The sequence below is a fragment of the Callospermophilus lateralis genome, chromosome 11, assembly GCF_048772815.1.
Source record: "Callospermophilus lateralis isolate mCalLat2 chromosome 11, mCalLat2.hap1, whole genome shotgun sequence".
Classification (NCBI taxonomy): domain Eukaryota; kingdom Metazoa; phylum Chordata; class Mammalia; order Rodentia; family Sciuridae; genus Callospermophilus; species Callospermophilus lateralis.
This window is the reverse complement of record NC_135315.1, coordinates 59515031-59542434: the sequence shown is the minus strand read 5'-3', so window position 1 is coordinate 59542434 and position 27404 is coordinate 59515031. Positions and strand designations below refer to the sequence as shown.

General features: G+C 40.6%; 1 protein-coding gene across 4 annotated transcripts in view; it reads left to right on the top strand.

The window, feature by feature from the left end:
* Positions 1 to 27404, top strand: part of Specc1 (sperm antigen with calponin homology and coiled-coil domains 1) — a 230697-nt gene that overhangs the window by 186784 nt on the left and 16509 nt on the right. For all 4 annotated transcript variants that reach the window (XM_076870325.1, XM_076870324.1, XM_076870326.1 and 1 more), the window contains one exon: positions 19895 to 20011. In XM_076870325.1, the coding sequence (XP_076726440.1) occupies positions 19895 to 20011 (117 nt within the window). The remainder of the gene's footprint in view (positions 1 to 19894; positions 20012 to 27404) is intronic.

The following is a 27404-nucleotide window of genomic DNA, read 5'->3' as shown; positions in this document are numbered from 1 at the left end:
TCAAATCCTGAATAGACATACTTTTTAAAATCTTTTTCCTCCTGGGATAAGATAATTTCTCATTACTAATATAAATACAGCACCTTTTATCAGTTCATTAATCATTTTTATAGTCATTCAGAATTAGCAGTGTAGTTGCTTTGCATGTTTTTCTATTTGTGTGATCATCTTTATTCCTTAAGATTTGTGAGAGATCTTTTTGGTTTAGTTTTAGTTTTTATTTTCATCTAAGTTAAACATGCCCATAATAAGGTCTACAGAGGCTCTTAAAAGCAAGCAGCCAACCTGTCTTAAGAGTTCTGTTTCCACTCCCCAGAGTCAAGCACTGTCAGGTCAGGTCATCCAGACAGTGCTGTGGGCATTGCTAAGGAGCTAAGGAGGATGCTCAAAACTGCTATTTCTGGATTTTTTTTTTTTTTAATGTCTCGAGCTCCTGATAGAAGAAACGAAGTTTTCTCTGTTTTCAACTACCCCTCTCCCATTCTTCCTGTCTTCTTATTCTCATAATTGTATATTTTTGTGAGTTCTCATTAAGATGATAGAAATGGGACTGGGGTCTTGACTCGGTGGTTAGAGTGCTTGCCTGGCATGTATGAAGCACAGGGTTCGATTGTAAGCATCACATATAAATAAATAAAGATCCATTGACAACTTAAAAAAAAAATGATAGAAATGTGATTCACTGACAGCCAGGTAGTAGCACAGTACATGCCATTATTGCTCGTTCCTTTTTGCACAACTTTTTATTCCTCCTACACTTAAAATGGTTTTGCTTGTAGTTTATTCAGTTTTCTGTGTAATTACAAGTTGAGTATCCTTTATCTGAAATGCTTGGAAGCAAGAGTGTTTCCAGTTTCATCATTTTCATAGAACCACTTGAATGTCCCTAATCTGAAAATCTGAGACCCAAAATGCTCCAGAATCTGAAACTTTTCAAGTGGATTTTTAGATTTAGGGATGCACAACTTTTATCACTGTTCAGCCCCAAACTCTCTGTGAACTACTTCCATGCATCATGAGTCAGAAATTCCAGTTTCATTTTCAGAAAATCTGACCTGAAATCTTTGGCCTTCCACATGCTGTCCTCTCTGCCTGGTGCCCAGTCACTGTTATTTCTTTGCTTTCCTCGCTGCCTCCCGCTCATTTTCTTGGAAATGGGAATTGAACCTAAGGCACTTAACCACTGAGCCACATCCCCGGCCCTTTTTTTATATTTTAATTAGAGATAGGGCCTTGCCAAGTTGCTCAGGGCCTCACTAAGTTACTGAGGCTGACTCTGAACTCATGATCCTTCTGCCTTAGTCTCCTGAGCCACTGGGATTATAGGCATGTGCCACCACGCCCAGCTCCTTGTTTTTGATCCTCTATATCCCCCATCCTTTAATTCCCCCTCCTAATTCCCCCTTTTTTTTTCACAGTATCTTTCTGAGAATGAGTTCATGGAAGGTAAAATTCTATGGCTTTCATCTGTACTTTACCCTGATATTTGATGGTTTCATTGGGCAAAAAAATTATAGTTCAGAAATTATTTCCTGTCATAAATTTGTAGGTATAGCTTCTCTGTCTTCCAGTGGTAAAGGTGTACACTCTACATGCCCTTTTTTCCTTTTGTAATTTATTTGGTAAGAGTTTTTTTTTTTTTTTTTTTTTTTACCTTTTTATCCTAAATGGATGGATGGCATGGCTATTTGTTTAGCATTATTTATTTTTCTGTGTGTATGTGTGATGTGTGCACATGTGTGTGCATGCACAAGGCTGGAGATGGAACCCTGGGCCTTGCACATATTAGGCAGGGACTCTGCCACTGAGCTACATCCCCAGCCTGGTATCCTAGCATCATCTCTTTAACAGTCTGTCTTCAACTACTTGATAGATCCAGGTAGAAATGGAAATGCAGAATGTGCCTTGACTCTGTTCTCTTCTGTTGATCTGTTAGTCCAGTTCTCTGACACAGGTTGCAACTGGTCGCAAAAACAAAAAAGTGGCTGTTAGTACTGCATATTATACGGACGCACCACCACAAGGGCTCTCTGAATGTTGACCCTCATTAGTTATATTACTGTGATAATTTTTATGCCTTTATGCATTTTATTGTTTGATTACTTACTGATTTTTAGACTTTTTTAGGTAAACTATTACAAATAATGATGATTTTTGTTTCTTTTTAATATTTATGCCTTTTGTACTTTTTTATGTTTTTTTTGCATTCATGAAAGTCCAGAACAATATTAAATAATACTATTGATGGTAGTCTTGCCTCATTTTCCATTAATAATATCTCACCTTTAAATATGATTTTTGGGGGGCTGGCATTGTGGCTCAGTGGTAGTGCACTCACCTAGCAAGCGCAAGGCCCTGGGTTCGATCCTCAGCACCACATAAAAACAAATAAAGGTATTGTGTCCAACTACAACTAAAAAATAAATATTAAAAAAATATATATGATTTTTGGGTTGTTTTCTGGTAAATACTTTATCAATTAAAGGAACTTATATCTGTTTTGAGTTTACTTAGCGTTTTGATTTTGTTTTTTTCCTTAATCCAGAAATAAGAATAATGTTTAAATTATTTTTTGGCATTTACTGAGCTATCCAAATGATGTCTTCCCTTTTAACTCGTTTATATAATTAGCAATATAGATAGAATCCTAGAGGTGAAGCATTCTTACATGGGAGAAAAACCACAACTTTGTCATGGTATATTTTATGGAATGATTGATCTTGCTTGATACTGATCATTAAACCCAGAGGTATTTTATCACTGAGCTCCATCTCTAGCTCCCTCCCACCCACCTTCCCCACTTTTTTTATTTTGAGACAATGTTTCACTAAGTTGCTGAGGCTGGTCTTAAACTTGGTGATCTTCCTGCCTTTGCTTCCCAAGTAGCTAGAAATACAAGCATGCACCATGGCTACAACCAAAGCATATTGTTTTTTTACTCTATTAGTAATAAAGGGGTATTTGACTTGTTGTTGCTTAGTTAGTTACTTTACTGCCTGTGTTAGTCAACTTTTGTTGCTGTGATAAAACACCTGAGAAAAATAACTTAAAGGAGTTTTATTTTGTTTTATGGGCTCAGAGATTTTAGTTCATGATGGTTGGCTACATTGCTTTGGGCCTAAAGTGAGGCAAAACATCAGAAGGGCATGGCAAAGGAAAGCTGCTCACCCCATAGCAGCCAGGAAGCAGAGAGTGAGAAGAAAGGGCTGGTGACAAGATACACACTCCCCAGGGACCCACTCCTTCAACCAAGTCTCACTTCCCATAATCTCCACCACCTCCCAGTAGTTCATTCAACTGTGAATTCATCAATGGATTAATCCCTCATGATCAATCTATTCCCAAAGTCCCACCTCTAAACATTTCTGCACTGGGGACCATGTCTTTAGCACATGAGCCTTTGGGGAACAATCCAGATCCAAACCATAACACTGCCTTCTGTAGTAGGGTTGGTGACAGGATAAATTCTTTTTTTTTTTTTTCTTTTTAAAAAGAGAAAGAATTTTTTAATATTTTTTTTTTAGTTTTCAGTGGACACAACATCTTTATTTTATTATTATGTGGTGCTGAAGATCGAACCCAGCGCCCCACACATGTCAGGCGAGCACGCTACCGCTTGAGCCACATCCCCAGCCCAGGATAAATTCTTAATCGAAAAAAATGTTGCCAGGTGCAGTGGCACAAGCCTGTAATTCTAGCAGCCCGGGAAGCTAAGGATCACAAATTCAGAGCTGGCCTCAGCAACTTAGCCAGACCTTGAGCAACTCAGTGAGACCCTGGCTCTGAATAAAATATAAAAAAGGGCTGGGGATGTAGCTCAGTGGTTAAGCAACCTGAGTTCAATCCCCAGTACTTAAAAAAAAAATTTTTTTTTATTTACAAGATTCTGATGTTCAAAAACTGATTTATTATTATTATCATCATCATCATCATCATCATCATCATCATCATCTTGGGTGGCAGTTGGGAAATCTCTCATTTGAAAGTTCCAGTCAGATTTTGTATTCTCTAAAATTGAAGACTTAAATATCCCTTGGGACTGAGTGTTCTCTTGTTGCCAGGAACATCCTTGAAAGGACCTCTTAGTTGCTCAGTCATAAAGCTCTGGTCTTGAATGTCTGTTCCAGAGGCACCCTCTGGCCCCTGAGCCTCATTCAGGAGTGGAGCATGTCCCATCACTGTGTGTCCCATTGATCTCTTCAGTTCTGAGAGGTGCTTTGAGGTCTTTTAACACTGATTGTAATTTTTTTGTTGTTGTTAAAATCTTTGATTTCTAAGTTTTGACCTTAAACATTTTCAACCAAACTTAAAAGTTCCTAGCTTTTATATCTTCTTAGTAGGCTTCACCTTTTATTTCAGTTAATCCTCTTGAGCTAGAAGTTTACATTTTATGATACCAAAGTCACTATTCCTGTTTATGTTGATCTCTTATTTGTGTGATACATTTTTACTTCTTTTATTTTCACCCTTTCTTAGTCACATGTTTTAGGTTTATCTTTGTTGTTGTTATTGTTACCGTTTTTGTAGCACTGGAAATTGAATTCCAGGGACTTGCTTATACTCGGAGAGCCTGAACCACTGTACTACATCTCCAGCCCAGATGTATTTCTTATAGTTAGTTTAGCCTTATAAGTAATCTGAAAGTTTGATTCACATTTTCTTGTGGCTATTAGTATCTATTTTATCTTATTCCTTTTATCTTATTTTCATTTTTAGTATGCATACTGATTTCCTCTTTCTGATTTCTAGTCACCTGCCAACTACATGGGAAGATGTATGGATTTAAAAAGTGAAAAAGCAGAGGTGGTCTTGCCTGAGGGGCTGAGAGGCCTTGTGGGATAGTTGTGAGATTTAAAGCTGAAGTTAGTTTTTGCCAAATTTATGCAGAGTAAACAGGTCTTTTCCAAGCAAACAAAAAACATTTTTAAAACATAGTGCCACAAAGCTAATTGCATTAATGAGAAAGAGTTTAGCTGGCCCTGTTGTGGTTGGAAGTCAGAATTGGAGGCAGAACCTAGGTTCAGTTGTTCTTGCCAGGGACTTTCTGAGGCAGATGGAAGGAGAGCTCCATGCATGGGCCAGGTCAACAGGCAGTTGTCACCAGGTGTACTGGTACATCACTATGATGAAATAATGTGAGGGGGTAGGTATTTTATAAAGAAAAGGTTTATCTAGCTCACAGTTCTAGAAGCTCAGGGCATGACACCAGCATCAGCTCAGCTCTGGTGAAGGCCTTATGGTGGATGTTGTCAACATATATTTCAAAAAGCTGAAAGAAAGGATTTTGAATGTTTCCATCTCAAAGAAATGATAGGCATTTTAGGAGATAAATATGCTTATCCTAATTTGAACACATATAGTGTATACATGTATCTAAACAGCACATGGTACCCCCATAAATGTGTACAATGTTTTTGTAACAATTAAAAGTAAATTTTTAAAAAATTGCCAGTGTACACATTTTTCATATGTATAGAAGTGTTGGATATGGTGCCAACCTCAGGAAATAAAAGTAAGATTTTCAAAACAAAATTCAAAAATTTTCCTCCTACTAAGAAATAGTTGATTTAAAGCACCCTGGGCCTCTTTCCTCCTGTGGGCCATTTATCCTAGGGCAGGGGTCTTCCTAGGGTCAAGTACTGCTAGCAGCTGATATTGGCGCATGATACCATCAAACACCAGTAGCCATTAACTTACCTTCATGAACAAAAAGGAGGCTTTGATATTTGCTACTGTTCCTCCTCCATCCCCCAAGAAAGCATGTAAGTCTGTTCAGATAATAACAGCACCAAGTGAATCTGCACTGAACATTTTTTCCACTTTCTTACTCATGAAATGCTCATTTTGGGGAAAAAAGAAGTCATCTAGCCACAATCTTAATGATTTCAGGGATTGAATTCAGTCTTCTGAGGATGGGAGATTGACATTGGGTTGAAGGTTATTTGTCAAATATAAATTAAACTTGACCTTGGAATAGATTTTCTTAGAATTCTTCAGTTATGCGTAATTTTCTTAGTAAGCACATCCAAAAATATAGAAGGACCGCCTTTAAATTTTTTTTCTTACTAAAAATACTCAATTCGGAGCTCTAGAGCATCATGATGTGAACAAAATCATGTTGTTTTCTAAAACTTACTGGCTTATCTTAAGACATGTCTTTTCCTACAGAGTCTAATTCATTTGATTCTAGGGTCCTTAAAGGTTTTTAAGGCAAGGGTGGCAGGTAGATTCCCAGCCATGTCTAAAGTGTATATCCATTTTTAAGGATAGAGGAACTAAGGCATAAAGAGGTCAAGTAATTGCTCAGAGATCCACTAGTAAGTGACAGAACCAGTATTTACCTCTTGCTGTCTGGCTTCTTGATCTCTTCATTATAATTGTTTTCTATATGTAGTGAAAGGAACTCTCCTGGTATATCTCGGTAAGGATAAAAAGCATGCTACCATTTGTATAAAATATTTCTACATACACACACACACACACACACACACACACGTACATACACACACGCATGCACATACATGTTTGTATAAATGCAGGCCAGCACTGTCTTTTAGAACTTTCAGAGTGTTAAAGATCTTTGCTGTCCAATCCAGCAGCCACAGGCCACATGTAACTATTGAGCACTTAAGAGATGGTTAATGGGACTGGAAAACTAAATATTTAATTGTATTTAATGTTAATTAGTGGCTGTTGTATAGGCTAGTTAAAAATAGAATATATGTGAAAGAAGGCAAAAGAAAAGATCATTGAATCTTGTGGCTTTCAAACTCCACTAGGGGGGGAAAAAACTTCTGCGGAAACTTAGATGGAAATACAGGTCCCATGACTAATCATTTCAAATCATTTCAAAACTATTGATATAATCCAGCGACCTCATTTGAGAGATGAGGAAACTATAGGCCAGAAATGTTGAGTCATTTTCCTGAAGTCGATCACATAGCTGCTGTCCTGAGGGAGGGAGGAAGAGTTATGGAGCTGCTTGCGATTTGGGTTGGTTTCTTCTTTAGAGTAATTAGCGTTTTGGTGTTCCAAGGCTTAGTTAAATCTGATTATCATCTTAATAAAGACAGAGGAGAGCCCAGACTTTTGTCCCCTGGGTCTCAGAACCCTGTGGAAAATCCTACTAGCAGCTTGCTCATTCTTTGGAACCAGACCTCATCATGACTCCTCCAAATCCCAGACTTGTGTGTTAAGTATGTCTTGTTTTGTTTTGTTTTGTTTTGTTTGGTACTAAGAATTGAACCCAGTAAAGAATTGAATTTTACCACTGAGCTATATTCCAAGCCCCACCTCCTTTTTTTTTTTAGTTGTTGACGGACCTTTATTTTTTATTTATTTAAATGTGGTGCTGAGAATGGAACCCAATGCCTCACACATGTGAGGCTCTGCCACTGACCCACAACTCCAGCCCTGTATTTTGTTTATTTTGAGACAAGTTCTCACTAAGTTGCTTAGGGCTTCACTAAGTTGTTGAGGCTGGCCTTGAACTTGTGATTTTCCTGCCTTTGCCTTCCAGGTCACTGGGATTATAGGCATGTGCTATTTTGCAGGCTCAAGTGTGTTTTGCCCTGCCTCACTCATGCATGTGGTGACCCATACTGGGCAGGGAACCATGCTTCATTGTTTGTATATCCCTTAGCACCTTACAAGTAGAGGGGCTCAATAAGTTTGATAACTGTAGTTATGGACAAAAGGCTATAGATTTAAGTAGAGTTGAATCATTAGTGCATATGGCTCATAATTAGGTTTTGTTAACATTTTCTTGGAACTGATGGATATAGATAAGCTCTCTGCTAGGAGAATTTAGAGTATAACGGTTGCTAACAGGTAAGTCAGCCTGAAAAGTAGGTGACTGGGTGATTCTAGGATGAGTAGAACCAGCAGAGCACCCAATAACCATCCCTTTTTAGAAAAAATAATAATAAGAAGGAACTTAACAGAAAGATACTCAACTCTACAGAAAGGTAGAAGAGGAAAGTTGAAGAAAATTCCAAAAATGTTTTCTCCAGAGACCTGGAATATGGTCTGGACCTAGGGATTCCTAGCAGAGAATCAATCATTTGATTCTCAGGGTGAGAGGTACAGAAAAGATCTGCTCACAGGATGCTATAGAACCAAAGTTGTGCTTAGTCATGATATTTCATCTTCCTTTGCCAGTGTTGGCTATGTAGGGCCAGCCCCATCAGTTGGGCTTCTGGCAGGAATTGGGGTGGGGATACCAACATGGATGTGGACCCAGCCAAATGGGTCAAGATTTATTGGACAGCAGGATCCAGAGTTTGCAGTTAAATTAGACCAAGTGGTCCATGCCATGGCACAAGTCTACAATCCTAGCTACTCAGGAGGCAAGAAGATTGCAAGTTCAAGGCCAGCCTGGCAACTTAGCGAGACCCTGTTTCAAAATAAAAAAGGCTAGAGATGTATCTCAGTGATAAAGCAACCCTGGGTTCATTTCTCAGTACAGACAAACTAGACCAAGGTCAAGATACCCAAACCAGAGAACCTCAGGGAGGAAACTGCAAAGGTGGAGGCTCTCAAGTGTTTAAGTGAAAAAGGAGGAAGCAAGAAAGATAAGAGCCCTGTCTGCATCCCTTTTCTATGCTGTAACTGAATGCTACATAATAGGTAATTTATTTGTAATAGAAGTTTATTTGGCTCACAGTTCTGGAAGCTGGAAAATCTAAGAACATGGCACCAGCATCTGGCAAGGGCCTTCTCACTGTGTCACTCCATTCAGAAGGCAGAAGGGGGGAGGAAAGGAAAGAAATTCTCGGCTCCAGAAAAGAGGGAAAATACTTTCTCTGCCTTTTTTTTTTTTTTGATTCCCCAGCCAATTGGATGGTGCCTGCCCACACTGAGGGTGGGTCTTCTTCACTCACCCGAGGTCTCTTCTAGAAACGCTGACAGAGGCACTCAAAAGTCATGCTTTACCAGTCCTCTAGATAGTTCTTCATCCAGTCAAGCTGACACTTATAGTTAATTAACCATCACAAGTCTCAGCCACTCTTCTGGTGTGAAAAGCCTTCTTATTCTATTTCAGAAAGTAGCTGTGTGGTGTCTGCCCAAACAGCTCTATTGATACAGCAGTCTCCTTGTCATTAGAAGCTCTTATCCTCAAAGGAGTGTTACTTTTTTACAATCCTCATAACTTTTCCCTTTGACCTTGCCAGGTAAACCACAGAACAGTATTTCCTGAATTCACTAACCATGGCCTTCTTATCTATATTCCAAACCCTTAGTTCCTCCAGTGGGGTTTTAAAAAAAGAAAATGGGTAAAATCATAAAAAAGGGGTCTTCCAAATTAACCTATAAATTGAATACAATTCTTATTTAAATCCCAACAGAATGTCTTTCTTCCTAAACTTAAAAAATAGTTAAATATTCACCTGGAAGAAAACAGGAAGAACGGCCAAGAAAGTTTTACAGAGAAAAATAAAGGCCAGTTTTCTCTTATTTACCGTGAGCTGTGGTAAATAAGGCCTCTACTTCAAAAACCCTTCTACCCACCTGAGATATTCCAGAAGGGAGAAGACCAACAGGGGAAGCCATCATAACCTTGATTCCTGAGGCTCATGTTTAATAAGAATTGACCAGATTGATTAAACAGGTTCATTTTTGGGGTTTTGTTTTTATTTCTGTGGTACTAGGGGTCCTAGGGCCTCATACATACTACGTAAGCCCTTTACTCCCGAGTTATGTCCCTAGCTCAGGTCCATGGTTTTTTTTTTTTACATTTATTTTTTTAGTTGTAGTTGGACACAATACCTTAATTAATTTATTTTTACGTGGTGCTGAGGATTGAACCCAGGGCCCCTCACGTGCTAGGTGAACACTCTACCGCTGAGCCACAACCCCAGCCCATAAACTCCTTTAAATACAACTTGTCAGACTTGATTTGGGAGAAAAAGTCCAAATATAAAATCTTAAATAGAGAAATAAGCGATCAAAGCAATATTATGAATAGGATCAAAAGTGGACAGAAATTCCAATGAAAACCCAAGTTATAAATGTATGATATGTCAAAATCATTGTATTTTCAGGAGCAACTAATAAAAAAAAAAAAGAAAGAAAGAAAGAAAAGAAAGAAAACCCAAGTTATCTGCTTTAGGGACAAAAGATTGGTTTCCACTGTCACAGAGAGATGATTCTTTCCTTTGCAGCAGATGTCACAGAAGTCATGTGAAGTTGTTTTGCTTATCTACAACTGCAAAACAAACTACCCCCAAACTTAGTAGATTAGAATAACAATAGTGTTGGGTCCCTCCACTGCCACCACAAATCTGAAATTCAGGTGTGACTCCCCTCTGTTCCTTGAGGTCTAGAACCTTAAATGGCTAGAGGCTAAAATAGTTAGGGGCTGGCCAGGCTTTCTCCACAGATTTCTGCATACCTCAGAAGCTACAGAGGCCCCAGAGAAAGCATTCCAAGAGTTTTTGATAGAAACTCAAGGCTTTTTATGTTCTGGCTTTGGAAATCCCAATGTCACTTCTTCCACAGGCATGCTAAGCATGTATTCTACATTTGAGCTGTGGGCCCCATCCCCTCTAGTGTGTGTTGGGGGGAGGGAGCCAGAGGCTGGAGTTGAACCAAAGGCCTAGTGCATGCTAGGTAAGCATCCCCAGACCTAGCAAGTTCTTAATTACATCTGCCTTCCCTCATCTATAACTGAGTCTTTTCTTCTTCCTCAAATTTTGAAAGAATACGGGTAAGAGGGCACTCCCCCACAATTTATTTGACCCTAAATCCTACAATTAATAGGACTTTTATAAATTCATTACCTCGGAAATTATAAATTCATTACCACATTGGCCTATTTTGTCTATGTGTTTTGTTACTATTTTTAGTAACATGTATTATTTTTTTCTCACTGTAAAAATAATACATTGTCATTATAGAAAGATTGGAAATACACAAAAGATGAAGAAGAATCAAGTTAAATGCCATCTTATTTAATTTGATTTCTATTTTTTGCCTATTGAAATATTTTTGGATCCTGAATCTATGAATTTGTTATTTATATCCTTCCCAAATTTCTTTAACCAAGTCAGTGAACACATAGAAAACTATAGGACCAAGCCTCTAGGTTGACATCTATCAAAATATTACCAAAAAACAACAAACTATTGCATATAATAAACCCTCAAAAACCAGATAAGGCCCAGCAGGGTGGCGCATGCCTGTAATTCTAGCAGCTCCAGAAGCTGAGGCAGGAGGATCACAAGTTCAAAGGCAGCCTCAGCAAAACCGAGGCACTAAGCAACTCAATGAGACCCTATCTCTAAGTAAAATACAAAATATTACTGGGGATGTGGCTCAGTAGTGGCTCAGTACCCCACCCCCTACCCACACACACCCCCGGGGGAGGGGGGGGGAACAGATAAGATTTTTCCCATGAGCTTCACAGAAATTTCTGCTGATTAGGAAACTATATTATAGATTATTTCTAATTCCCCATTCTGAACAATATTCTACACATGTCTTTTCTAGTTTTTTTCATTCTGGTTATGTCTTTTCTAGAACAGATCTCCCCAGTGTGATACTACTGGGTCAAATAATTTCATTAAAAAAAAAAAAAATACTTCCAGTTGTCTTCCTAAAATCCTATACCATTTTATATTTTCATCACCCAATATAAGAAGATTCATTTCCCCATATCTTCATTAACTCTATGAATTAGCAGTCTTTTTAATTTAAAAAAAATTAAGTTTTTTTATATGTTGATGAACCTTTATTTTATTTATATATTTATATGTGGTGCTGAGAATTGAACCCAGTGCCTCACACATCATAGGCAAGCACTCTACCGCCGAGCCCCAATCCCAGCCCAGTCTTTTTAGTTTTTAATGAGTGAAAATTTTGTTTCACCATTCTTATTTTCTGGTGAGACTGAAAATTTCTTTATAGGTTTCAGACTGTATTTCCTCTTTGATGCATCACTTCTTTAGTCTTAAACCATTTTTACTTGCGTTCTCTCTTCCTTATTGCTTATAGGAATATATTATAAATATTCATCATTTGCACTCACTCATTCTCTCTATATATACATACATTTAGTTTTTAATTTTGTCATATAGAAACTTCATTGTATAGTAAGATTTCTCAGCCCTGTCTTTTATGCTTTTTGAATTTTATGCTGTAGAGAACTTTGTTTCCCTGAGATTATGAAACTATTCTTCTACATTTCCTTCTACTAATGTTACAATTTTGGTTTTTAAATGTATCCATCTAGAATTTACCTCTAGAGAACAAGCACAGGAATAATCTCCATGGGAAGAGAAACCCAAGGTGATGCCCTGGTCACCAGCCCTCCATTTGGACACAGTCTCCACATCACAGTACAGAGAGCTGGCAATGAATAGAACACAGTAGCTGAGAAGGCAGCAATCAGAGAAGGCACCTTGAACAGTTCATTCTATGGGATGGGATGGGATGGCATGGCAGAAGGGAGGATGCTATATAGAGAGGGAGCCCCAGAAGCCTTTGTACAGGTCACTACAAGTCCTTGGTAGAAGCCACACTGTCCATGTATAAGGCAGGTCACTTGAGGTTGACCAGATGGCCTGGCCTGAAGCTGAAACATTAAAATTCTATGGTACACACACCTGCCTAAGACAAGGGATGAGTGCTAAATACAAGTACAGGGAAGGAATAGGCTGCCTTTGTTGCAATTTCACATGAACCTTCTGATTAGTGTATATGCTCTGTTTTCTGTCCCACCAAATCTTCAAAGTAAATTTGGGCCTCCCCGGTCTCTTACACATGCTGAACCTTAGTGAGGAATGATCATCTGTTATCCTCTGGGATCTATAAATTATTACATTAAAAAACAAACAAAAGCATTATTTCACAGCTGTGACAATAAAGACCTACCAAGAAAAGCCCCAGAGCTATCCTGGGAAGAAGGATATTTAAGACACCCTCAGCCTGAGAGAGCTAATTTTTGCTGGAATTAATATACTACATTTTCTAATCCATTTCCTGCCTTTTTCCCAGAAGCTTTACTTTGCTGCTTTTTAATTGTTTTTAAACTTTGCTACTTAGTGCATACAGAGTCATTCCATTCATAGAAATGCAATGGAGGAAACCAGAGATCCTCAGAGAAGATGGAATGGTGGGAATAAAGTCACACAGCCACCAAATCCCAACTGTGTATTCTAAGTAGAGTTGAGCACAAGAGTCATTTCAGTGTGTGCTCTGTGGCTTCTCTTTCCTATGATTAATTTTTTTTTACTAAATATTGGGTTTCCAGGCAACAGAAGACAAATGAGATTAATCTTCTGGAAGCAAAATGCTCTAGGTTGTTAGGGTTTGCTTTGCTTCTGTTCCATGAATTAAGAGTACTGCCTCTCTGGGTACAGTGGTGCATGCCTGTAATCTCAGCGCTTGGGAGGCTGAGGCAGGAGGATCGAAAGTTCAAAGCCAACCTTAGCAAAAGCGAAGCACTAAGCAACTCAGTGAGACCCTGTCTTTTTTTTTTTTTTTTAAAGAGAGAGAGAGGTAGAGAGAGAGAGAGAGAGAGAGAGAGAATTTTAATATTTATTTTTTAGTTATCGGCAGGCACAACATCCTTGTTTGTATGTGGTGCTGAGGATCGAACCTGGGCCGCACGCATGCCAGGCGAGTGCGCTACCACTTGAGCCACATCCCCAGCCCAGAGACTCTGTCTTTAAATAAAATACAAAATAGGGCTAGGGATGTGGCTCAGAGGTTGAGTGCCCCTGAGTTCAATCCTCAGTACCAAAAAAAAGTACAGCCTTTGCATTTCTGCATTCATCCTTCTGGAATTGTGATGACACCCAACCCACTCAAAAGGCAGTCTGGAATATTTGTTAAAGTTAGAGGTTGAACTTCTCACGTATGATTCAGTGTATTCATTCTCAACTGACTTTGTAGCACCAAAAGGGACAAAATTCTGTAATTTACAACATTGTCTTCTAAGTGCTCCTAGAAATGTAACTGTCAAATATGCTTGTAATGTTACCTCTTTTACATCTGAGACTTCAGTCAAAAAGACCAGACCAACCTAGGTGCAATGGTAACTCAGGAGGCCGAGACAGGAGGATTGCAAAGTTAGAGGCCAGCTGATCAACTTAATGAGACCCTGTCTCTAAATAAATAAATAAATAAATAAATAAATAAATAAATAAAAAGGGCTAGGGATATAGCTCAGTGGCAAAGCGTCTCTGGGTTCAACCTCTACCCCTACCATATTTGCATACAAATTGTATGGCACAGCCCCCATGAAGCCAGGGTCTTCAGAGACAACTCTTCTCTCTCCTGTTCATCCACTCTTATTCTTAGCCTGCTTGACCTTCCCTCTGTTCTGCTGGTAGGAGTCCTGCATACCACATAGCTTGCAGGGGTCTCTAGAAGGTCCACAAGGGAACCGTAATGTAAGCAGTGTGGTTCTTTCAGAGTGAAGTGAGGGGAGAGTGATGAAGCATACATTAACTCATCTATTTTCTGTAATTCATCTTACATCTATGTTTAAGAAAAAAGAGAGAGAGAAAAGAAAATAAACCAAATTGTGTCACACCACGTCAGCTAACTCCTCATTCACAAAAGTATACCTGTGGCTCACAGAAATATGCCTTCATGTTTGGTAACAAAATCACTTTTGTAATAATGGCAACAAAAGCAACCGCCTGAGAAGTGCATGGTGCTTGCAGGTTGACAGCCATCCTCTCCTGAGATAAGAATATATACACACAATTTGAGTTGTTCAGTGAGTCGTGTCAAGTATGGAATTGTTGACACTCTTGGCACTCAAATGCAATTAGAGACCATTTCAAGTGACGTTCAGGGAACAAGAATTGAGGTTGTTCCACTCTGTAATAAAAAGGGTAGGGTTTTCACTTGATGGTGTAATGTTCTTGGAATGAGTCTGATAATACAAATCATAGCTGATTATCCTCCATCTCTGCCAGTGTCGGAACAGTAAAAAGTCTTAAACATGGAGAATAGCTTACACATAAGAGAAACATTTCCTGACCCAGATGTGGGATTAGATTACCTAAATTTGGAATTACCATAATAATTCCCTATTTTAAAAGGTGGAATACTTCTTCGCTTTTCTGATATGATTTCTGTACATTCTTATTAATTTTTTAAAAATTTTTTTAGTTGTAAATGAATACAATATCTTTATTTATTTATTTATTTTATGTGGTGCTGAGAATTGGAACCCAGCACCTCATACATGCAAGGCAAGTGCTCTACCACTAAGCTACAGCCCCAGCCCATTATTTATTGTTGAAGTGTGTCTTACATTAAAATGTTTGTCTTTTCTCCTTTTTTTTCTTTTTTTTTTCTTTTTGGTGATCCTGGGCATGGAACCCAGGGCTTTACACATGATAGGCAATGCTTTATCACTGAGCTACACTCCCAGCCCTGGGTTTGATCCCTAGAACAATAAATAAATAAGTAGATAAAATATGTCTCAATCTTCCAGAGAGACCTGCAGGCTGTAATCTGTTCTGAAATATCCTGTGAATCTTAGCTGTCCTGAGGTGACAGGTGATTTTGTTTCATTTTTCAATCATGGATTTGATGTCATGAGATTTTAGTCTGAACCTGTTATTCATTTATAGTGATAGATCAATGATTATTCTTAACTGGGATTCTGTTTACTAATATACCAGACACTTTCTCAATTTTGTGAGATGGATGGCTTCATCACATCTTTGGATCCGTTTGACCTCTCAAAATGCTTCTGAAGATTCTGCTGATGAAAGGAAATGGGGGGCTGGGGACATAGCTCAGTTGGTAGAGTGCTTGCCTCGCATGCACAAGGCCCTGGGTCAATCCCCAGCACCACCGAAAAAAAAGAAAAGAAAAAAGAAAGGAAATGGTATTTCATATTGTTATCTGTTGAAAGAAAAATTATAACAATAAGTTATAAATCTAAATGGTTTTTATTCTCAGTTCATTGATCAGAACAGCTTTCATGCTACAAAACAAGAGTGAGAGCTCCTGCTGACAAAATGGTGGGTTTTTGTAAGGTGGAAACAAGAAAACAGTATAAACAAAAAACACATATTAACATGATGTTGCTTGTAAAGAGGAAAGCTGAGGGTGACTTCCTTCTTCTGACTCAAGTAGACTAGAATCTCCTATTTTCAGGGAAAATGTCTGTGTCTTGGAATGTTTCCTTGAGGTTTCAGTTTGATGATGGATTATTTAGCATGTGTGACCCCATTTTGGTTTATCTGATCCACTGGGGCCTAGTATAAGGGCTGGGTCCAAATCAGTGGCCCCTGTAACAATATGATAATTGACACAAGACACATGTCTATTAAATGTTCTCATGTTTTAGGAAGGGAAAGATTTAGCAGCTGAGCACAGTGGCACATACCCGTATTCCCCAGCAGCTCAAGAGGCTGAGGCAGGAGGATCAGAAGTTCAAAGCCAGCCTCAGCAACTCAGTGAGACCTTTTCTAAATAAAATATGCAAAAGGGCTCAGGATGTGGCTCGGTTGTTAAGTGCCCCGGGGTTCAATTCCCAGTAACCCCCCTTCCCCCCCCCCCCGCAAAAAAAAAAAGGTTTAGCAAATTTTAAAAGTTCTTTTTTTTTTTTTAAGAGAGAGTGAGAGAGGAGAGAGAGAGAGAGAGAGAGAGAATTTTTTTAATATTTATTCTTTAGTTATCGGTGGACACAACATCTTTGTTTGTACGTGGTGCTGAGACTCGAACCCGGGCCGCACGCACGCCAGGCGAGCGCGCTACCACCTGAGCCACATCCCCAGCCCTTAAAAGTTTTAAATATAAAATAAATTGGAGGAGGAAGGGAGAATCTGGCCCATTTGGGACATATAAGTTCCTCAGTGTGGTAACATTCACTAGTGCTAGAAGAGTGATGCTGTTTATCCTAGAGCCTGTTCCTTGTGATCAATAGCCTGGTGACAGAAAATGTGGTTTTAGTTTACTAACTTACAAGAGTAATGGAGTCAAAGTTCCATCCTTGACTCCCTCTAGAATCTGCTTTCTCTCGCCTCAGCATTTCTGTTTATTCTTGTCCTAGATGTGAATCCAGGAATTATAGGGTCTGCTTCCAGCACTGCAGATGGTGTTGAATTCTATGCTCAGTTCATCCTGCCTCAACACCCACCCCCAACTTCTTCCTTCCCTGGGTAACAGTGTCCCACAGAAAACAATACATGTGCTTTGTAGTCACATGGAACTGGCCTTTGTAGTCACATGGAACTGAACCTTGACTCTGGCACTAATATTTCTTTTTGCTGCAGCTTTCTTGTCCATAAAATGGGCATAACCCGACTAACCAAATGACAAAGTACACAGTGGCAGGCACATTGTAGGCATTTGACAAATATCACTACTCTTACCACCCCCACATTTTTGGAGCTTGAAACTTAAAGGACCTTCATCTTGACCACTGAGCATTCAACTTCCGGTTTAAAATGTGGCCTTCTGTTGGAAATGAAATGATCTAGGTCTGTGTTGCCTTGCAGAAGGAACTCTTGGCAGGCCCTCTGCAGTGCTTGCTTCTGTTTACAAAGAAACTATAGGGACCATCATAAATAAGAGGCTTTAGCATGTGGCCTCTGGAAATACATCCTGGCTTTCCCTCCTCCAAGTCACAGCCATATGAGAGGTTAGTTGGAGATGGGGTCTCAGGCAACCTGTGTGTGGCAAAGAAAGAAAGGAAAGGAATTTGATTTTTGGTAAGAGCCATTCCCCAAGGTTGACCTTGTCCTTCCCTGTTAAGTTCCCCTTTCCAGAGTGATGTGTAGTTTGAATGCTTGAATTTAAGCTGGTGAAATAGATCATTCCCCCAAACCCCAGGCCCATTTTTTTCCCCTCTGTTCTTTAAACATATAAACCTCTTCTGAAAGTACAAAGCCAAAGCATTTATTTATTTATTTAGTCTGTAAGTATCCAGGTCTTGCCAGGTAACTACTGAACCAAAAGAGGTTTTAGAGCCAAATAATTCCAGTGATCAGCTTCTCAGAGGGCCATTCCAGTCAAACTGAAAATGGATACAGGGCCCTCTTGCAACAGTGACATTCTCAGACTTTTATGTAACACTGATGCTTAGCAACTATTACAAGTTAATTGTGCTTCAGTCATGAAAATCCGAATAGAGAGGTATTATCACGGTGGTGTGTTGCTTTCAACCAAATGTCCTTCCCTGGGTGAATGCAATTGCAAAGTAAACTCAAGATAGCCTGTGTGTTGGGATAAAGGTCTAGGGTCCACCAGAATCATCTTGGACTTTGGCTAAAGGCAAGAGGAGGTTTGATAGAAAGGCGGAGGTGTGGGTTCTTGGTGCCTGTGCCCTTCAGGAAAGGCTCATGTGTGACATGTCACATCACCTCTTCTGTCTCAATTTCATTACTCACCAATGAGGTATTTGACCAACCTTGTGGCTAAGGGCGAGGCTAGCTCAAACTAATACTGGAAAAATCTAGATAAAAACCCAAATGGGGGTCGGGGTTATGGCTCAGTGGTAGAGTGCTTGCCTAGCATGCGAAAGGCCCTGGTTTTGATCCCCGGCACCACATAAAAATATAAACCCATAAAATAAAGGTATTAAAAAAAACACAAATGAGATCATAGATCATTTGCTTCCAAGGAAACTTCACAGGAAACATTCTGCTGTATTTTATTATTCATTTCCACCTATGTATATTCTCTAAAACTTCTCTACACACTTTGAGAAGAATTCCATGAAGGTCTTCCTTCCCTGTTCCAACTTAACTTCATGCCATTTTCTACTTCTCTCTTCCTGTCCTTTTAAACTGCCAGTTGCCTCTGATAGAAACACTCTAAAAAAAAGAAAAAAACACCAAGGCAGTCAGAGTGTTGACTGGTTGTAGTTACATTTGACTGTTTGGGCAGAGGGAAGGAGGGGCTGTCAACATTAGAAGGAACCAGCGACCATCACCCCTCTTCAAAATCTTTGCCAGCTTTCTTGACTCCCCTTTTTCCAAGGACTGGGTGCTCAAGCCCCTGCAACTGTGAAGAGATTGCAAGGAGTCCTGCACTGGCCCAATTCCTTTTATCACCTTCAGGCTGCTCAAAACACAGACATAAAACCCAAGCCTCAAGTTGGCCCCACTTCTGCAACCCCTTGCAGACCTCCCTTGTGAGCTATTTCAGTACATTTGAACTGAACCACGTAAACATGAAAGCATTCATAGGCCTTAGAACCTGACATTGCATCTGGAATAAGCTTTGTGAAACCAGGGAAGGAAACCCTGTAAGAATAAGCAGGGAAGTTCTGAAGATCTGCAAGGCGGAGGTACCCTGGAGCTGCAAGCCTACGCAACCTGCCTAGGAGGTTCTTTAAAGTTAGATTTTAGCTTCTTTATAATTGTGAACCAGACAGCCACCAGGAGCCCCGCCTGTGCTGAAGGTGGAGTCCCATTTTCCCCATGTGATCCCCACTGTTGGTGTGCTCCCAGAGGGACAGTGGAGCCTGAAGGTTTCTCTCCCTACTGAGGAGGTCTCCAGTTGAGGAAGCAGGACAAGCTGCCAGACCAGTCACTCAGGGCTTTACGACCTTTTTGTTCATCTTGAACTGCTTGTTGCTGATTATGTTATACATGATGTTGATGATGTTGATGATGATTCTCTCTTGGGAAGTACTGAGATATACAAAGCAACTCAGTGGGAAGACTCCTGCAGGAGGCAACCGGAATTTCCTATTGTTTTGAGTATTTACACCTTCTTTTCCTACTATCCTGGAAAAGAATTGGGACCATCCCAAGCCTTTCCAGGTGCCAAAATCAAATGTACTCCCAGCAGTTTGGGGTAGTTCGTTCCTATGTTGCCTTTCCAAAACCCAAAGTTAGAGTCCTAACCGAACAGTCTCTCTTGTATTGACATTGCTCAGTTTAGGGGTTTAATACTGCTTTTTTCCCTGCTGCAGAACATTGACATCACCAACTTCAGCAGCAGCTGGAGTGATGGGCTGGCCTTCTGTGCTCTGCTCCACACCTACTTGCCTGCCCACATCCCGTACCAAGAGCTGAACAGTCAAGAAAAAGTAAGTCACTGCTCAATCATCCCGTTCTCTTCTAGAACTACAGGGGGTATTCCTAGTTATGTTGGTATATCCCATTGGGGGTTGTTTATAGAGTTGAAAGAGATGCTAGGATATTGATACCAGGGACAGATAACTACTGAATGCATGATTATTCTATGAAGTCCAGTCCTTAGTAGATACTTCTCAGCTTCCCTTCTCAATACTTACCCCTGAAGTATTGAAGGCCAGTTTACTGTGACTACTGAGAAATTCTTATCACACACTGTCCAGAGAAAACTTGATGGAATTTCACCTTCATTGTTCAAACCAGCATTTTTCAAAGTCTATTCCAAGGCTAGTGGTTTAAGCTCCATAGAAGAACATCATATTTCACTGCATAATTGTCACAGATATTTATGCCTTTTTTCCTGCAAAAAAAGAGTATAACCACTATGTGAAGCTAAAAACATTGTGCCAGTATTACTTAAAAATCATTTATTATTAAACTCCCTTTGACACGAGATTAGAATGCATGAGATACTTGTCAATGCAGGGATGACAATTATGCAGTGAAATACTGCATCTGCCTGTCATACGCAAGGTTTGATCCCCAATGCTGCAAAAACAAAAAGCAAAACAAAGTTTATTCCAAAGAACCAGCAAGTGCAAAAAAGGAAATGGTATGTTATGTCACATTTTTGGAGATTTTCATATGACTTTGTTTAACTCAACATATATCAGACCCACAGGACCTTTTGTTTTGTTTTTAGTTCTGCTATAATCGCCCATAACAAGGATTAGCAGACTTATCTGTTAGGAACCAAATAGCTTTATGAGTCATTTGGTATGTTAGTCAATTTTTTGTCACTGCAACAAAATACCTGAGAAAAACAACTTAAAGAAGGAAGGATTTATTTTGGCTCACAGTGTCAGAGGTTTCAGTTCATAGTCTGCTGGCTCCATTGCTCTGGGCCTGAGGTGAGGTGGGACATCACAATAAAAAGTCACAGTGTAGAAAAGTTGCTTAGCTTAGAGAGCGGGGAGGCCAGAGACCAATATGCCCCTCTAGAGCATTCCCCCAGTGACATACTACCTCCTCCCACTAGGCTCCTAAAGTCTCCACCCCCTACCAGTAATGCCCTCAGCAATGAACCCATCATAGATTGATCTACTGATGAGAGCAGAGCCCACTTCTCACCTTTGAACTTTGTTCCATTGGGTACCAAGCCTTCAACACATGAGCCTCTGGGGGACATTTCACATTCAAACCATAATGGTCTTTGTCATAACTATGCAACCTTATCATTAAGCTGAAGTGGCCCTTGACAGTATGTAACTGTGTGGCCGTGGCTGTTGAATTCAGTGCAGAGGCAGTAGCTTGTCAACCTCTGACCTCGTACAACCTACAAAATCATATTCCACAGAGTGTGCTTTAGAAAACACCATGCCTGGGTCCTGCACTCTTTCACTCAGAAAGTATCTCTTGCCAAGCTTGGTGCACAGTCATAAAGACAACAATGACCAACACAGGCTTGTTCTGTGCCCTCGTAAGATAAACAGATGATAAACACAACTTTTACGAGTTGTGAAAAAGCCAAGAGAGAAACACAGTACTGTGAGAGCGGTCAGTGGGGATCTCATCTGAGCAACATCCCACTCCTGGCAATCCTATTAGATCAGGAAGCTGAGACAGTCTTTCTGAGGAGATGGTACTCAAGCTGATTTATGAAGGACAGATGTGAAGGAGAGCCGTGCAAAGGTCTAGGGGAGCCCTTCCGGCTCATGGAACAATTAAGAAGGGAATGCTGGGGTGCTGTCAAGGATATGGAAGGAAGCATTGACTGGATCCCAGGGGGCAGGAAGAGTGGCTTCTGGAGATGCCAGAGATCAGGCAGAGGAGGCCAAATCCCACAGAGCTTCTGCAGGTGACTGGTGAGAAGTTTGTTCTTTACTCTGTGTATAGTGGGAAGCCATTGAAGGATTCTAAACAGTGGAGAGGCATGATTGGTGTTTATAAAAGAGCTCTCTGACTTTTATGTAAAAGATTGCATTGGAAGGAGAACAAGAATGAAGAAGGAGCTATAGCAGGAGTCATCCAGAGAATTCGTTTTCCTTGACCTCACCCACTAACTGAGACTGTAGTGGTAGTGCAGATAGAAAGATGTAGAAGGGCTCAAAATATGTCTTAGATACAGAATCACCTGGACTTAGCCACAGGTTGGTTGTAGGAAAGAGAAGAGGAAGGAGTCAAAGATAACTCCTGGATATCCAGTTTGACAAAACCATTTTTCAGGGTGGGAAATGCATAGAGAGGTTTTAACCCATATCAGGAGTCAAATGGACATACCATGCATAGCCAAGTTGACATATAAAATTAACCATCATAGAGCATATTAAAATTTTAGAGCACTTTTATGTGGGTGCTTTGTCTATTATCTATAAAGCAGGATGGACAGAATTATTTAACATTTTGAAGGAAAAAAAGGTTTTGTTTCTAATTCTGTTAAAGTCTGAGATGTCAGAAATATGTAGGTACTAGTGTCAGAAAAGGAACTGGATAGCAAGTCTGGAGTTCAGATGGGAAGTCACTGGGGTCATCAGTGAAGATCAGTGCTATGTAGTAGAATAATATCTGCACTGTCCAATATGGCAGCCATCAACCACAAAGGCTGTAGAGCACATGAACTATTACTAGTATGACTAGTTAATTTCAATTTAAATAGCCACATGTCACAAGTGGCTACTGTATTGGACAGGGTACATATGATATTTAAAGCTATGGGCCTAGAGATCATCCAGTCATTATGTCTTAAGGGAAATTGTCTTGGTTTTTTATTGCTGTAATACAATACCTGAGGCAGAGTACTTTATAAAGAAAAGAGGTGTATCTGGGCACAGTGGCTCACACCTGTAATCCCAGCCACTGGGAGGCTGAGACAAGGAGGATCATGAGTTCAAAACAAGTCTCAGCAATAGCAAGGCACTAAGCAACTCAGTAAGACCTTGTCTCTAATAAAATTCAAAATAGGGATGGGGATGTGGCTCAGTGGTTGAGTGCTCCTGGGTTCAATCCCCAGTACAAAAAAAAAAAAAGAGGTTTAATTCACGGTTTAGGAGAGTGAAAGGCCAAGACTGGGTGTCCCATCTGTTCAGCCTCTGAGAAAGACCTTGGGGCAGATGGCATCACATGGTGGGAGCATGTGCAGAAGAGATCAATGGGTGAGACAAGAAGCCAGCGATGCTGGGCTGCTCTTTTTATTGCAACTTGCCCTTGTAGGAACCAGTCATGCTCCATGAGCACGACTGACAGGTGCAGTGATTTAATCGTCTCCCGTTACCCCCTGTGTCTTAAAGGTTCCACCACCCAACACCACACTGGGCCAACTGTCCTTCACGTGAGCATTGGAGGGCACATTCAAGCCACATCAAACAGATAACCACAGCAGAAGGTTGAAAGATGAGGACTCCAGTGTTTGTGCTATAGGTAGAGGGAGATGACTCAGCAGAGGGAAGGGGAGGGAGCAGCCAGACAGTAGGAGTGGAGTTGGGGCCAGAAGGTTCACAGAGGCCAAGGCATCTGGCATAGCCTCACAAGCAAAGCCTGCATCTGACCATGACCTGGGTGTCCATCCCCCGCACCCTTTTAATTTTTCAGCCCTTGCCTTTCCACTGATCACAGAAACAGTCAAGGAAATAGTGATTAAGGCCTTCCTAAAACTGTAGGGAGTGTGAGCTTGAGCACTTGCATACCCCCAACAAGCCTGTGTCTTTGGAAAGTGACATTGGGCTGCAGTAAGCAGACTTGACTTTTATGTCTTTGAATCGAATTCAGGTCTGGTTGGAAATAATGGGCCTGCGAATATTCGCTTTCACACTTCAAGTCATGAGCATTGCTTCCTGGTGTCCGAAACCTCTTTGTTTCATTCTGGATCCCTGATATTCCCCTACTGGGACATGACCTCTGTGCCCAATGGCCTCTCGCAGCCTGGAGACATGCAGCAGGGCAGGCAGACATTGATGTTCTTCCTTCTGTTGCTCTGACAGGACAGAGGCCCCTATTTTCTACATCAAAAACTCATGGTCTTTCATGGGTCTTTTACAGGGTTGTACTCCTTTTCCCAGATCTATCTGCTATCCTCAGGGAACAGCCACTGGTGAAAGACCATGGGTCTTTGATGTGGTTCAGGAGTTAGCTCCAGAGACCTGACACATTTTAAGATCTGTTTGGGTTCACATCCTCTCTATCAACTGGAGTTGAGTTTGTGTCCCACCACCTAGGTCTCAGTTACCACCTGCCCACCATTCTTGAAGAAACATCTGGCTTCCTATTTTCTAAACACCCCCATCCTGGCTGCCCTCCAAGTACAGTGATTGCAGCAGCCATGTTTCAGGGCTACTTGAGGTGTGACGAGCGTGCACTGGGGGTGAGAGGCCAGATTCCTTATGGTTATGGAAAAGCATTTTCAGGATGTGTTAACTTAAGCAAATTAATACAGAGTAAAACTGAGCACATGTGTGAAACCCAGTGTGGAGGGAATCTTACCAGAGGAGAGATGGTATAAACAGGAGAGTTTTCCCAAAATGGGTTTTTCAGGACTGGGACCTTCCAGGAAACTGAGGTTCCCCTTCACAATCCCCCCAATCAAATCAGAAAGATTTCAGACATATTACTCAGAAATTCTAACAGGCATAAGATTATTAGAAGGAGTAGGAAAGGGGGGAAGGGGACACTCTAAGAGAAAAGTAGGTCGTTTTGGGAGGGGGACAGCATGTCTCTATTGCACTCCAGTTTAATTGGGGGTCCCAGGAAAATTTCCAGAGATTCTCACCCAGGTTCACCTCTTGACTTTTGATTGAAAGCAGACTTTCAAGTCCCCCAACCCCATGACAACTGTAGGGGGACTTTGGCCCGTGCTGACCAGTTCTAACTGAACCTGTTCTTATAGATTTTATGGTTGGGGGAATTAACTTTATCTCCCTGAATCCTGGGATCTGGTCTGTGTAAGGGTCACAGAAGGTCCCCCCTGTTCTGGGTAATTTGTGTTCTTCTTATCAGCGTTATTTTGGGCCTGCATTTCTCTAGCAGATAATAGGCAGCTTGCTGAGGAATGTAACATGTCCTGTGGACTGAAGCCAGGCAGGGCTGCAGGTAAATTGCTTTTTAGAAGTGAAAGCATGTGGAGGTCAGCACAGTGTGCCCAGTTTATAGAATTATTCCTTCAGCCTCATGTTCCCACCACTCATGTCAGACTGTCCCCTATCAAGGGCATATTTGAAGTAGGTTTCTATGGAAACAAGTTGACTTGAATGAAACACAGACCTCAGATATCCTTAGGATGACTGAACATCATCCAGACTCTAGCCTGCAGCCTTGTTCTGGCAAGCCTCAGTGTTGGGGTTTTGTTTTTTTAGAGGGTCTTTTAGAGTACATAGACATCAAAAAGGGCACCAAGAGACGGCTGGGGTAGGGCTCAGTGGTAGAGCACTTGCCTATCACTCGTGAGGCACTGGGTTTGATCCTCAGCACCACATGCAAAAATAAATAAAATAATTATGTCCATCTACAACTAAAAATATTTTTTAAAAAGGGGCATAAAAAAGGCCTTATAATATCTGTGAAAGTCTATTAAAATTGTGATCTATAGATTATAGGATATAGGAACTGGAGGTGTAGCTCAGTGGTAGAGAACTGAGAACCAAAATAACTAAGTAAATGAGTAAATAATCTTTTTTAAAATGAAACTTTATGATATAGCTATTGATTATCCCAGAAGTTTCTGAAATCATGAGCTGCTCCCATATGGGATGAAAGTAATTAAAGCAAGTAAGCTTGACACCGGTTTTAAATAGGGAATTTCTGATAAAACTAACAAGGATGTCTTCTGTGACATTAAAAGGATATGCAGTCACAGGGCTTGAGTTATAGTCAGGTGATTGAATGGAGTATGCTTATTTTAAGATCTGAAATGAAATATGAATGTGAGAGGAGAATTTCTAGAATTGGCATCATTTCTCCCTTCAGTTTTAGGAGAAGTATTCCAACAGCTCAACCCCCGCTAGCCAGGCTGGTGACAGTTATACTATAGGATTGAGACCTGGAAGGTCTCAGGCCTACCTACACCTTCTTCCCCAGGGCAGACACTGCAGGACAGCCTCACACTGTCCCCACTTTGATGGCAGAGGCCCAACTGAAGCTCACATCTTGTAGACAAATGAGTTCCCACTCCCAGCTTCTTTAGAGGGCTTACCTTTAGCTGGGAACAGTAATCCCAGTGTCATGGGAGGCTGAGATGGCAGGATCACAAGTTCAAAGCCAGCCTTAGCCTTGGCGAGGCATTAAGCAACTCAGTGAGACCTTATCTCTAAATATGAAATAGGGCTGGAGCTGGGACTGTGGCTCAGTAGTAGAGTGCTTGCCTAGCATGCATTATTATTCTAACCCAAAGAACTTTACAATAAGGAAAAGGCTTTATTAGCACCTACGTAGGAGAGTGCTTTGGGCTGCATTGAATACGGAAACCAGCATGCATGAGTCACTGGGTTGGATCCTCAGGACCACATAAAAAAAAAAAAATAAAGATATTGTGTCTAGGGCTGAGGATGTGGCTCAAGCGGTAGCGCGCTTGCCTGGCATGCGTGCGGCCCGGGTTCGATCCTCAGCACCACATACAAAACCAAAGATGTTGTATCCGCCGATAACTAAAAAATAAATATTAAAATTCTCTCTCTCTCTCTCTCTCTCTCTCTCTCTCTCTCTCTCTCTCCTCTCTCTCTCTCTCCTCTCTCTCTCTCTCCTCTCACTCTCTCTTTAAAAAAAAAAAGATATTGTGTCTACCTATAAGTAAAATAAACAAATAAATAAGAGAAATCGGGCTGGGGATGTGACTTAAGTGGTTGAGCACCCCTGAGTTCAATCCCTGGTACCCCCAAAAAATAAAAAAAATAAACTCTTTGCTCCTGTCAGAAGCTGCCACACAGTGCCTATGACAACGTTCCAGTGAAAGAGTATTAGGATAGTGACGCCTGGTCACTCAAGTCAGAGCATTTGAGAAAATTTTACAGTATGGACTATTCTGTCATATCTGCAGAGAAACACAATTAGTTTTATGTAAATCACACTAGAGGGCCTTGAGAGTTTCCTATAAAATCTTTACTTAGAAATGCCTTCACCTAGCTGGGCACCATGGCGCATGCCTATAATCCTAGTGGCTCAGGAGGATCATGAGTTCAAAGCCAGCCTTAGCAACTTATCAAGGCACTAAGCAACTCAGTGAGACCCTGTTGTTAAATAAAATACAAAAAAGGGCTGGAGATGTGGCTCAGTGGTTAAGTGCCCTTCAGTTCAATCCCCAGTACCAAAATAAAAGAAAAAAGAAAAGAAAAGAAAAATAGAAATGCCTTCATTTTAGATCTT